The sequence below is a fragment of the Argopecten irradians genome, unplaced genomic scaffold (assembly GCF_041381155.1).
Source record: "Argopecten irradians isolate NY unplaced genomic scaffold, Ai_NY scaffold_0326, whole genome shotgun sequence".
NCBI lineage: Eukaryota > Metazoa > Mollusca > Bivalvia > Pectinida > Pectinidae > Argopecten > Argopecten irradians.
Window position 1 is genome coordinate 41,838 of NW_027187793.1, and position 13,638 is coordinate 55,475.

The following is a 13,638-nucleotide window of genomic DNA, read 5'->3' on the forward strand; positions in this document are numbered from 1 at the left end:
TATAAGGGATTAATTACCTCAGTTTACATGAAGTACGAATACAATGACGTCAATGGAAATAAGCATACGACGTACAGACATTCTATGACCTTATGAAATCACCGAATTCTGAACGGTACGTTTTTGTTATCATTAAGTTAAGAACTCATTTCCGCTTAGGATTTTGATATAATTCAGTTTGCACCGTCCGTCGTCGTCCGCCGTGCGCCGTGCGATGTGCGTAAACGTTTTTATTTAAACGATTTCTGCTCAATAACCCAAAGGCCAATAATACTCATATTGGACCTGCAGCATGCTGGGACGGAGGGGTACCAATTGTTCAATAAATGACCTTGACCTTCATTCAAGATCCCAGGGGTCAAATAAGCTAAAAAAGTAAATGAAGAGAAAGAGCGATAACGGGATATCGTTCTTGAACGAAATGTCAACACGGCTAATTAAACCTACCAACACGCTTATTACCGGGTAATAAGAAAACGGTATGAAACAAATTTTTGCATGCTGATTAATCTTGGCATGAAAACTATCGATTGACATAATTATTTTAGCATATAGGGATAATGAGCTACCAAGTTTGTTTCAAATCAATTACCTTTTACCTTCATTCAACGCCACAGGAGTCAAATAGTTTAAAATCTTTAAACGTATACGTAGGTTCTTATCAATTACTAAGAGACGTATACACATAATATCAAATGAATAACCTTAACATCTTGTAAAATGAGAGTCCTAGATATCTGGTATTGACCATGTAACATGTTGGTCAAATAAATGACATCATATCACAAAGATTAAATGATTGAAAAATATTTTTACGAACTCTATTAGGTAAAAGTGTACCACTGCCCGAGTTATGCAATAACACTTCAGGCAGTTCAGGGCAACCAGAGTTTCAATCTCAAGGTTACTTTTAATGTTTAGAGTGACTGGGATCTCTTGTTGAAAAAGTACCGAAAGTTATGGTTCTTTATGTCTCTCATTTCATCTGCAACACCCCTTAAGATGTTACCCCGCTAGTTCATAGACATTCTTATTGATTCTCTTGGATGTATGTATTATTAGTATAAAATATGCAAGGTGTAGCAGGTCTTTTTTTTAAAAATCAGATCTACTTCAATTAACTTCAATCTGTGATATGATTTCCTAATATAATGAAATAGCTCCTAGAGTTATCTCCCTTTCGCAAGTCTTCATTTAAACGACTTCTTGTGAATAACTAAAAGGCCTAGAAACCTGATATTAGGCCTGTGACATACTGTGGTGAAGGTCTACCAATTTTGTTCAAATGAATGACCTTGAGCTTCACAAGGTCACAGGGATCGAATAGGCTAAAATCTTTTAAAAAAACTTCTCAAAAACCAAAAGGCCAAGGGTACTCATATTGAATCTGTGGCATGCTGTGATGAAGGGACTACCAAGTTTATTCCAATGCCCTTGATCTTCATTCAAAGTTACAGGGGTTAAAATTGCTGAAATGACTTCTTGTGAATACCTAAGAGGTCTAAAGACCTGATATTATGCCTGTGACATCTGGAATAAAGGGCTACCATGTTCGTTCAAACAAATGACCTTGACCTTCATTCAAGGTCACAGGGGTCAAAATGACTGAATCAATAAACAACTTCTTGTGAATAACCAAGAGGCCTAGAGACGTGCAATTGGGTATGTGACATGCTGGGATGAAGGGCTACCAAATTTGTTAAAATAAATGACCTTCATTCAAGGCCACAAGGGCCAAAATGACTAAAATTTTTAAACGACTTCTTGTAAATAACTAAAAGGCCTAGAGACCTGATATTTAGCCTTTCGATATGCTCAGATGAAAAGCTATCAAGTTATTGTTCAATTGATATGACCTTGATCTTCATTCAAGGTCACAGGGGTCCAATAGGCTAAAATTATCAAAAGACTTCCTGTATATAACTAGACCCTGGGTACTGATAGTCGACCTGTAGCATGCTTGGATAAATGGCTATCAAGTTTGTTCAAATGAAAAACCTTGACCTTCATCAAGGTCACAGGGGGTAAAATATGTTACAGTTAAACATACAACTTTCTGTGTATTTCAGTTCTACTAATATATTGTATTTACAGTCAGATGACCGTTAAGGCCCATTGGGACTATTGTTTTTATTGTAGCTATTTTGTATGTTTAAAGTAGTATGATCCCCACAATTGTGATGCGTATCACACTTTTTGTTCTCATCGTATTAACGCCTTTGGTATAGATAATGATGTATAGTAAATTTGAATAGAAAAAAATAATAAGAACGAAGGCGATAAAAACAATCTTCCTATCTAAACAGGACCGTATTATCAATCTCACGTTTTTAAGGAATGAATATATATCTAAGTCAACGATGGAAGCATAGTGTGACCACATTATTGTTATCTTTTTATCTCAAAATGAGAAATAACAAAAATGGGTTGCTCTTTCAGAATACACAGGTGTCATCAAAATGACATCTTATCCATTTTAAAAATGTTTACTGTCGATAACAAAATGAAACAAGTTGTTCAGGAAAAGTTCGAGATGATAATTCATCAACTAATTGCGTTGTATACTGATTGGCAAGTAAACAATATACGGAAAGAATACAAACACCTTTACATTCCAGTCATATCCCGAGGTCAGTAGATCAGTATGGTGGTGAGACAATGCCATTCTATTGCGCGACGTCTCGTTTTAAGTACATGTACAGCAATGCTCAAAGGCAACCATCAACATATGTGTTAATTGTTTCTAATGGTGGACTTTTTTTATTTAATTTTCTCCACCATTGTACAATTGCTTTTCTTGCAGGATAAGACCAACATTGGCAATCTTTATTTGTACCATATAATAAACTAAATAATTCAAATTTAATTTTTTACTGCATTAGTATTAATGGTCTTTATTTTCTGTATATATTGTGGCCCGCCATAAGATTATCTGTTGTTGGTGTTGTAAAATATTTTTTTTTATTAATTTCAGTTGGAGCTATGGTTGTTACAACCTACTATCGCATATAAGTGCAGTACTTCCTGCTGGCGCATCAAATTTAGTTTTTAGGTTACCTAGGAATAGACAAGTCTGGAGACGTTTTTATAGATGAAGTATATTTTGGACAACAAGCTACCACCTTAGATACAGGTGAGAGATTTGTAATGGTAATGAATGAAAACAGTTCATTATTTTATTTTTCTGATAACAATGTAATCAATTTGAAACTGTAGAACAAAAATGCTTCAATATTACTTTAGATGACACTGATAATAATTCGATGTATGCTATCGATACTCACAGCGGACTCTCACGTTTAATCCTCAAAAATTTCCGATTATCAACCCTTGACGACATATTTAAGATACCAGCAATGACAAGACTAATGGAATTATATCATCTAAAAGATATTACGATAAATCAATCTAATGACTCACATACATGTATTGCATCATTTTGTTTATTTGGTTACCGTATGACTTCAGATGAATTCTTTGACATATGGCATGTTACACATACATGAAAATATGTGACGGAATAATAAGTATCGAACTTAATACCATATACCAATGTACGCTACAGTACACATATATGTCTGACATTTTGATAATTTACCGTAAATTAAGTATTATCGCTATACACGTTTAATGTAGTTATCAACTAGTTTTACAGAACCTCGTCTTCGAGACAAGTCTTCATTAATTAAAGTTAAAAAAGCAAATTAATAATAATCATGCTCTGGTATTTTTTTCTAAATAAATAAACTGTAAAAGAAGCGGGTCGGTTTGGTTTGTACATAGTGTTAATTTATTTACGGTCTCTGTCACTTAGCTGACGGAGCATGATTCTTGCCTCAGTCTCTAGAGCCGTAGTATTCACACCGGAGACCCGGGTTTGATACCTGTCGGAGCACTCGGCAGGAATCAAACATGTATTTTCCCCAGTTCTTATACAAACGTATCTAACAAACTGTTTTCAGTGATCCGCTAGTTCGGGCCTTGCATACATAGTTGGCAACTGCTACACTTTATATGGAAATACATGTAAACTAATTAATTAAATTCCGATGTTAATCATACCCGGTAGATGATGTTCACCTTCGGCGCCTGGTCTCCTCTCCAAACGGTTATAGAATCATTGATAACGATGTCATAAAGTCTGGGGACAGTTACGATATTACCCTCACAGCAGCTTATGCTGGACACGGCTTTCCTATGTTTACATTAGACGAAGGACAGGTATGTCAACCATAACTTCAAACCATACTATTTATTTCTAGAGTTGTTTTCCATAAATCATCTTTCAAATCTTTTCCTCCTCTATAATGGTCGATGTTAAATGCTTAGTCCAAATGTATTATTTCCCTTATATAATGGCAGCACTATCGAAATAAGTCTTATTGTGCATTTTTAGATAATAAAGTTTTTCCACCGTCGATACGGCTTTTAACTTTAGAATCATGTATTGATGTGTCGTTTATTTCCTTAGGTTTCAACAAAAACAAATTTCACGGTGACCAGGATTACTAATGCGACGGCCCAATATCTGGTATATTTGACCTAACGCTGAAAGGCCAAACACTCAAATGTATGTATCAGTACACATGTTAATAATCCATAGTCAAATTGTTATATGAGTTGCTCATCAGTTTGAATTCGCATCATGCCAAAGTGTCTTGTATGTTTGATGATTTGAAGACGTGATGATGTGATGCGTTTTACCTTTTAATAGCAATACCCATGGATATTGAATATAATGATATCACAACAATATTGGAGGAATTTGACGATGTTGGTAAAGTGATGTTTGGGAGTACAGTATATGGCGGAAATCCATATGATATTCTTTGGAGATTCACATTCGACACCTATTTTGGAAATGTTGATCAGATTCAAGTAAGTGCTTAGTGAAATCCATTGATATATCAAAACTATAAACCTCGGTGTCTATATATTAATTGAATGGGTATATAAGAATCCGCAATAGTACAGTATTTGTATCACACAATATGAATAACTCCAAACTAATAGCAAAACTATTCGGTGCCACCGATCTTTTTGAAAATTATCTCATTTTGCGTATTTCATCTCGTGTCTATTTTCAGCCACAAATGGATGATGTTGTTTCTTAAAACACGTATTAGTCTGCGTTCTACGTAATCAAAATTGATCTGTTTATTCGATTTGTGAAAGACTATTAAAGAGTGAAATTGTTTAATATTATATAGGATTTTGTTAAGGATGTGGAGTACATTGTAACATCAGAGTAACGGGATATCTTCTTCATTGGTTACATTTTCAATTTTCAGCTGAAGGGCTAGTGTATAAAATGCCTCCAATTTACGACCACATCCTTTATATTGTCCTATAATATCTGGTACGAACGTTCCTAATATATATATAATTATATACCGTTACCTCCCCTTGCGAGTATTGTCTATTACCCGTTACCTCCCCTGTGAGTATTGTCTATTATGACGTCATCATTTACTATGACGTCATCTTGTATCTAAGCTAAAGTAAATAAACAATCGCCTGAAGATTGCCTGAAAGGCCTGAAAACGTTAGCGAAAAGGAATGCCGTGTTGATATATTTTTTTCTTAATATATATATAATTATATACGGGTTTAAAAAGAGGTTTGGTGATTGGGATCGAGTCATTTATTACGATATTACGTAAATCTTATCACCATTTGATATACTTTCATTTTAGATCAATGCTTCTTTTGTTGGTGGATATAACCCTACTGCAACCACCAGTACCATAGTAGATGGACACACTATTATAAATCCACTTAATAGGGGGATGCTTCAGACTGTTCACGACAAACCACAGGTATACGACATAACACTTAACGAAAATGAAATAATATAGGATCAATGTGCATTTTAATTTAGATTTTATCAAACGAACCAAGCTGTTATTTTTGCGAGCTATGGTGAACACAAATGAAAAGTTGAAGACTTGATTTATAACTACAACACCTTATATGTTGCGGAGATCGCGATTTTGTCACGACATCCTCGAATTTTGACGTCACTTACATGTAGTTGTTTGCTAGCTGACAGCAAGTAATGTCACGATGAAATATTCAGCCAATGAAGACTCTCCTGGTGATGCAAGCTAGTATAATGGAAACATAAAAATATTAAATGGTCGAAGTCACTGGATATAATGCGGATTATGGGATTAAAGTAAACTATTTAGTATCTGAACAAGTGACGATCCAAAGGACAACCCTATGTTCCTTTTACGAAAATAAACATATTGTTACATGTATGTATCTATGTTATGGCGTTGCAAAATCTATTGAAGGCATCACAAGAGCTCTTCCGTAATTATCATAAATATTTTGTCATATATCAAGTAAATACAATAACCAGATATATTATGATGTTTTTGTGCAATTAATGTTTCATTGATATGAATAGAACACGTATAGTACGTGTGCTTTTTATTATAGGTAACAGTTACAATAAACGACATCCCATCAAGATGTACCGGGGACTGTAGCTATGAATGGTTGCCTAGTAGTACACCGGCTGTCACAAACGTGACCCGAACGTCAGGTAACTCATAATTACTGTCAGATATTTTCCATAAAAAAGATTTCAGTCAGAAACATTGTGATGTTTTTCTACATACTATCTTTAAAATAATATTCTATTGACTTGATGTATTGATATACCCATACAACTAAATACTATATTAGAATTATATATCATGAAGATGGCGATGCTGTTTAAAATCACATTGGAATTAGGATATAAATGTCTATATATATGGTTACAGTTTCGCCGAATACTACAATAGATATAACTGGTGCTGGATTCAGCCCTTTGTCGGAAAACAACAATGTAACAATAGGAGGAGTAGCATGTGTTGTTACAATGGCAAACGACTCATTGATCATTTGTGACGTCAGCGAGGTACCGAGTGGTGAATACAGTGTTACTGTGGAGGTTAATGGGAAAGGGCATTGCAAGATTTGAAAGTAACACTACACCTACCTTCAGCTACACAGATTTACAACATCAACCCCTCCAGCTGTGGAATAGGAGGTACAGTTCTTATGATATCATCTTGTTGGGATAGTTTGTCTTTAATTTTCCTAAATTGTTACTGGATTATATGAAAACGATGTTTTCTAATGTTTGAAATATGTAGCAAATTGCATATGGGTCTTTTAAGGATGCAAACGTGTCATATGAAAAGTGTGGTCAAAAATTAGACTTCTATTTTTGATAGATTTTTTACAAAGAAATATTTGAAGAAGAGGACCTATTTGGCGACCATTTTTTTAAAAAGACTTTCACCATGTTTTTACTTCAAAATTTTACTTAAAGCGCAAGTTCGACCACATTTTACGATATCAAGTTCATTTTAGCTGAAAGTCTGTTGAAGGTTAACTGTAAAAAAAATGGTGTTTTGATCTTCAACAAGTTGGCTTGTCGTTGCATTAAGCCTAAAACGGAAATTCCTGTAAAAATCACGTATTGTGGAATTGCTATCTTTGACTCGCAAGAGTTTCAAAATCAAGCACACCACATCGGTAGCATGGGGTAAGAACCGACTTTCTTCCACCCAATGACTAGACACAACGGAATGGGAGACGTTCATGACAACTTTAATAGTCTTGCCATGTAGACCACTACATTTTGAAATGCGACTTCGTTGTCATACAAAGGCTTTCCAGAACATGGACATAACACACCACCAAACACGAATTTGGTGCAGGTGACCCCTATTGTGCTGAACGTAAGTGCACAGAGTCACTCCTCTGTAGACGGGTATAATAGTGCTTCCGGTACACACACAGACAGTACACCTCACAGGTAAACATTACAGTAAACCGTCCTACGACAGTCTTTGAAAGGAATTTGCCTTTATAAGTTACCGGTGCCTAACTTTTCATGCGGTTTTATAATTATCTATCTGATAATATATTTGTGGTCTATTTATTCTAGGTAATGTAAAATTAACCATCACCGGAAGCAGATTCAGTTCGAATACATCTGTGACTGTTGGTTCAAAGACGTGTGGAATACTGTCTGTTACCTCATCACTGATAACATGTCTGGTACCAGCTACGGTTAATACTCTTTTGTACTAATGATAGAACGAATATACGTACCGATACTACTATTCCTTACGGCTGGAAAGACGACACAAGTGTCTGTCTAAAAATCTTGTGGTGTACAATATTGCAGCTGTATTTCAAAATATTCTTTCAAACTAATTTTTATACTTGCCATATATACCGATGGAACTTAAAGCCATGCTAAATTATCCTACATTATATCCCTTGTAAGATTTATCTTCAATTTAGAAAAAAAAATCTTTCTTACGCAGGTAAAATATTTTGTTTTATGTTTTGTTTATGATATGATAACAGTATGGATGATGCTATAACATATCATGTTCAAAAAAAAGTATTTATATCTAAGAATAATACAACGTTGTCTAGTATCAAAGACTAGTATGCTTTGAGACTAGCCCCCTAGTTGATTCAGAATTTTCTGTAACATTTTGTGTATTACTTGCTTTACTTCCTATATTATCATTATAACAGGAATCTGCTGGTGCGGTGTCGGTAAACACTGGAACAACCTGGGGAAGACCTGGTAACAGCTGGAGTACAGTTTGTTTACAACGACACAATGACACCCCGAGTGACCGCGATATCACCAATACTGACGGGAGTATCAGGTAATACAATGTACTTTTCAAATTGAAACTAAACTGATGAATGAATAATTTTGTGATACATTTATTGTGAAAATATATCTTTTTCATTAATATAGATGCTTTAATTTTGTGTCAGTAACATTTTCTGAAAACTTATGATTAAAAAAAAACATCGTCAGGATCATATAATAAATATTATACGTTTCATCATTGCGTTGCGAAGATTCACAAAGATATTTGGCGTTTTGCTTACTGTAACTATGTTATTTTTAGGAACATTTACATATTAAAATTATTGAATGCATTTTTAATGAATTTCCCATCTGAACTGCAAATCTCTTAATTCCAAACCCATGATATATTCACTTGAAACCTCTATAACAAATTGTGCAAATTGAACTCTGGTAGCGGTACTATATTAGCATTAATATCACTTTATTCTGAAATAAAATGGCATAGTGTTTACAATAGTCACAGGGATAGTGAACTCTTTTATTATTAATTATAGGAGGAGAAATACTTACCATCACGGGCGATGGGTTTGAGACAGGTGGAGACGTTTACAGTACTACTCGGTACAACTGAACTGCATGTATCACTACATAACGGCTCCTTTATAGTGGCAGAGTTATCCCCCTGTTCCCCGCGGAACTTATCACGTGACAGTCATCAATGGAGTTTACCGGGGCAGCTCTTAACGCGTAAGAAAATTATTGAGTGAAATATCAACTCAGTACACATATGATTTGTGGCATATCGCAGTTGTAATCTGAAATACATAACTTTGTCTTTTTGAATATAATATCTGACCTGACTAGTGAAGAATACGAAATAAGATTTTCAAGTTATATTAATGATTTCTCATCATATAGATTAAAGTAAAAATCTAGAATGATGCATTGCAATTTAAAATGATCCTGCATATTTATTATGTAACAAAATATTGCAATACAGGGATTTCTAACAGGCATGCAAAACTAACTTGTCTGCAACACAATACATGTAATATCTTTAATTTATATTGATCCGACTTACATATTTCAAGCCTAAACGACCTACCTACACTCACATGCACCTTTGAAGTGACCGGTGTTACTCCACTTAGCGGTTCGTTGTTTGGGGGTACTATGCTAACTTTAACTGGGAAGCGCTTTACACCGGAAAACGAAATGTAAAAGTAGGGAGTAAATGATTGTGACGTCACATCAAACTACAGACAGTGAGATTATTTGCCAGATCAGTAGAACTCGAAATGTCCACATGGTTGAATAAACCTCGGCATCCATCGAGGTAAGTCAGATGTTATTAACCTGAGGTTAGTCAGATGTTATTAACCTGAGGTTAGTCAGATATTATTAACCTGAGGTTAGTCAGATATAATTAAACTGAGGTAAGTCAGATATTATTAACCTGAGGTAAGTCAGATATTATTAACCTGAGGTTAGTCAGATATTATTAACCTGAGGTAAGTCAGATATTATTAACCTGAGGTTAGTCAGATATTATTAACTTGAGGTACATGTAAGTCAGATATTATTAACCTGAGGTTAGTCAGATATTATTAACTTGAGGTTAGTCAGATGTTATTAACCTGAGGTTAGTCAGATGTTATTCACCTGAGGTTACTTAGCTGACGTAAAGGGACAATCAGTCTAAGACTACATTAAAATTTGCACATATATTGGATTACAAAGTAGTAAAATAAGATTTGTTGATTTTACTGTGATATGTCAGACAAACCCACTGTTGTAAAATGTTTAAACTCGCTTATTGTCTGCCATACACAAAGTGGTCGGATGTCTTGTATGTAGTAAAGATTTTTTTCTCTAGAACTACTCAAATCGCTCTTAGAGTACTGTGTTTACCTTATCAGAAGCAGAAGTACATTGTGGCATTGAAGACGTGTTTTTGTCTTTTCATATTATTTCTATTTTGTCGATATTTGATCGTCGTTTTCCCAAATTCAACACACATTAATGAAATGATTGCGTTTGATATTTTAAACAAAGTGTTTTGTACATTGAAAGTCTTTATAAAATCCATTAGTATTGTGTTAATTATATTGGTTTTTTTAATTTCTATCTATATTCTTGGTAGATTTATAATCTGTTTGACAGAGCTACGCATCAGTTAATGTTCATACCATCATCTTATAATTGATGTTCAGTACTGCATGGGGATCTTGACATGACCTGCTTTAGATGATTACATTGAAGGGTCCCATTGGCCAGGTCAAAGCATAAATTAGTTCATGTTCAATAAATGGTATCATCTGTCCACGTAGCAGACTTTTTAATTATTTAAACTTTTTATGAGCTTAATTTAAGCAACATCTTCACTGAAAATAGGATGTCAGAATTGTGCTTTTTGTCTCACTGAAAGATTGCAAAAGGCGACTAAACTTGGAATCTTAATTTCGTGGTTACCTAGATGACAACTATTTCAGAGCTTTAAAGTGACATTTAGAGCTTTATTTGGATTTTGTCATGATTTGCTTAAAGGGTCTAAATAGTTAGAAGTAATGTAATAAAAGATAAAAAAAAAAAAAAAAAAAATAGAAATAAGAATAATTGTAAAAGTTTGTGTACTTTGTGTTATCACAAAATTTAAAAAATTTGAATAACTATTTTGTTCAAAATGGAGAAAAACTGAAAATAAATACAAACAACCTAGTTGCGGGAACATTCAAAATATCCGATCGCACGAAATCTCATCTGTTTAATGGACATAGATATCGTCTGAAAACCCAATATCTTCTACTACATTATCCTTTGCCTTTTGCGATGTTTTAACGTTGATAAACATAGCCAATATTTCAAATAAAATGTTATTTTGAAAACATTCTAATTTCAGCTGTAAGAACGTTTGTAGGAAGTCAAAAATCCAGAGAAACCTATTTAAATGTAATTATTTATTCCCTTTAAGATGATTGCATCTTGGGGCTATGTGAGCTGGGTGACGGGGATAAATTATGTCATATTTAATGAATGGTATTTTCTGTCAACTATGTATTTCCTGGATTTTTTTTTTATATTCAAAGGAATTGTTTTAAGTTTGTTTTATGAGAGAATCGCGGGGTCCTTTGAATTGTAAGCAATACTGTTGTAAAACATATTCAAGAAATTGAAAACGTTTTTTTCTGTGTTAGGCCTAAAACTTCATAAAAATGTGTCAACTTTTATATGGTATCACAGAATCGATATTATAAAATTATATTATGGGTTTGTTCAGTAATTTCCTGTTGCAGCTAAGCTAAGTAGGAAATACTTATCGTTTTTAGATATAAATATAGTAACAATATTGCAATTCACTTCCTTCGTCATTCAGATTTTGGAAAGTACTACAACTGGAATCCTCGACACTTGAAGGTACTTGTTGGTGATATAGTTCGCTGGGACTGGGAGTTCCCCTTCTATATAACGACAATGAAACCAAGAATCGAGGAGACGTACAATATCACAACAAAGTACGGTAAACCTGGAGGATTCTCTAGTGGATCTGTCGGAACCAACTTCAGGTAAGTATTCACTCTAGTGCTTTTCGACATGCAGATCTATGTCGTCAGGACATGTTTTCATCCCATTTGATTCTAGATATAACGTTTGTACTTATCCAAATGTTGTTAATACGTTCATCTTATTTTATCATGATTTTTAAAAACAAAATATTTCTTTTTTGTTTTGTTTTTTGTTTCTGATATAAATATTCCAAGTATTCATTTGTTAATTATGATTAAAGAGTCTCCATTAGTGAAATACTCGTTAAAAACCATTAAAATCAAACATTCTTGATATAAAGCTATTTTATATTTCTCAGGCTGGTACTCCCACGAGTTTAGAACAGCCGGTAAATTTTACTACTGGAGTGGTATAGTGGATGACTATGGCACGACCTGGTTCCACGGGTCGGTGGAGGTCGAGGAACGAACATCTTATCTGGCTGACGTGACCGTGACGGTTGGCGAATACGAGGCTACGTACAGTATAACCGGCACAGGGAGATCGACTCCATCTACAGGTTTGTAAAGGAATTCCTTTTTTCTTACATTTAAATAAAGTTTATTTTGACGGAACAACTATCAAGACTTCTACATTTTTTTCATGAATTTACTAAGATAACGTTCAACTTTGCCGACTGCATATCATTGTCAAATATTTTCACTTTCATTTAGTCTCATCTTGTATTATTGTTTCATTTGACAGTTAATGCTACATGTCTTGATCTAACTACCTGACATAAACGACTGCACTGACTCCTTTCCTGGTAATTCGCTCAAATACAGAAAAGTTTCAGTTCAGTTTCTGGACATGTGCAGAACACCAATCGTTGGTGAAATAAGCGGCAAAATGGTACAACCAATGTTGATATAGTTTAGTCTGGAAATGGACTCTTCAGGTGTCAGCTGTTGCAAATGAAGTCACGTTTGGGAGACTATATGTGTTTGCCATCATACAGTTCAGTATCGTTTGTCACATGCAACATTGATCCGAAAAATGAACCATGTATTGGCCGCCCACAGTATGCTGACATTCTTGTCAGAAATCTTGGTTATGCTCACGTGAATATTGAATCAGATTTCTTGCAGGACGTTTTACGCTTTTTCCATTAGTACAATCCCCCTAATCTAACACCACAATGATCAAGAGGGCGTTACATAACCGATCTATTAGCCGAATATCAGTACCCGGATATGTAAGGCCGAAGATCTTGGGAACTCTACTGATGTAGCCATCGGGAGTATTACCCATGTATAAATGGACAACTATTTCATATAAAGACATCGTATGCATAAAGCCGAATATCTTACCTCTTGCTGGGGAGCGTGAAAGCGATATATCTATCCGTTTGACAAACGACTAGCCGGTTACCGTATACCTTGAAAAAGTGAGACGGTCCTTGAGTGTATTTGTACGATCGACGTCTGTTGAACCCCGACTGTAACTTGGAGTGTTAGTCACATCAAGTT

The 13,638-nt window shown here is 34.6% G+C and overlaps 1 protein-coding gene across 1 annotated transcript; it reads left to right on the forward strand.

Moving 5' to 3' along the window:
* On the forward strand, positions 1-9,854 carry LOC138312458 (fibrocystin-like). Its single transcript, XM_069253326.1, has 12 exons — positions 1-115; positions 2,975-3,133; positions 4,070-4,221; positions 4,472-4,570; positions 4,715-4,878; positions 5,697-5,819; positions 6,448-6,553; positions 6,777-7,045; positions 7,952-8,076; positions 8,557-8,693; positions 9,181-9,373; positions 9,718-9,854. Exons 5-8 carry the CDS (start codon positions 4,723-4,725, stop codon positions 6,974-6,976), a joined length of 585 nt encoding a protein of 194 aa, XP_069109427.1. The 5' UTR covers positions 1-115; positions 2,975-3,133; positions 4,070-4,221; positions 4,472-4,570; positions 4,715-4,722; the 3' UTR covers positions 6,977-7,045; positions 7,952-8,076; positions 8,557-8,693; positions 9,181-9,373; positions 9,718-9,854.
* Positions 9,855-13,638: the final 3,784 nt, after the last annotated feature.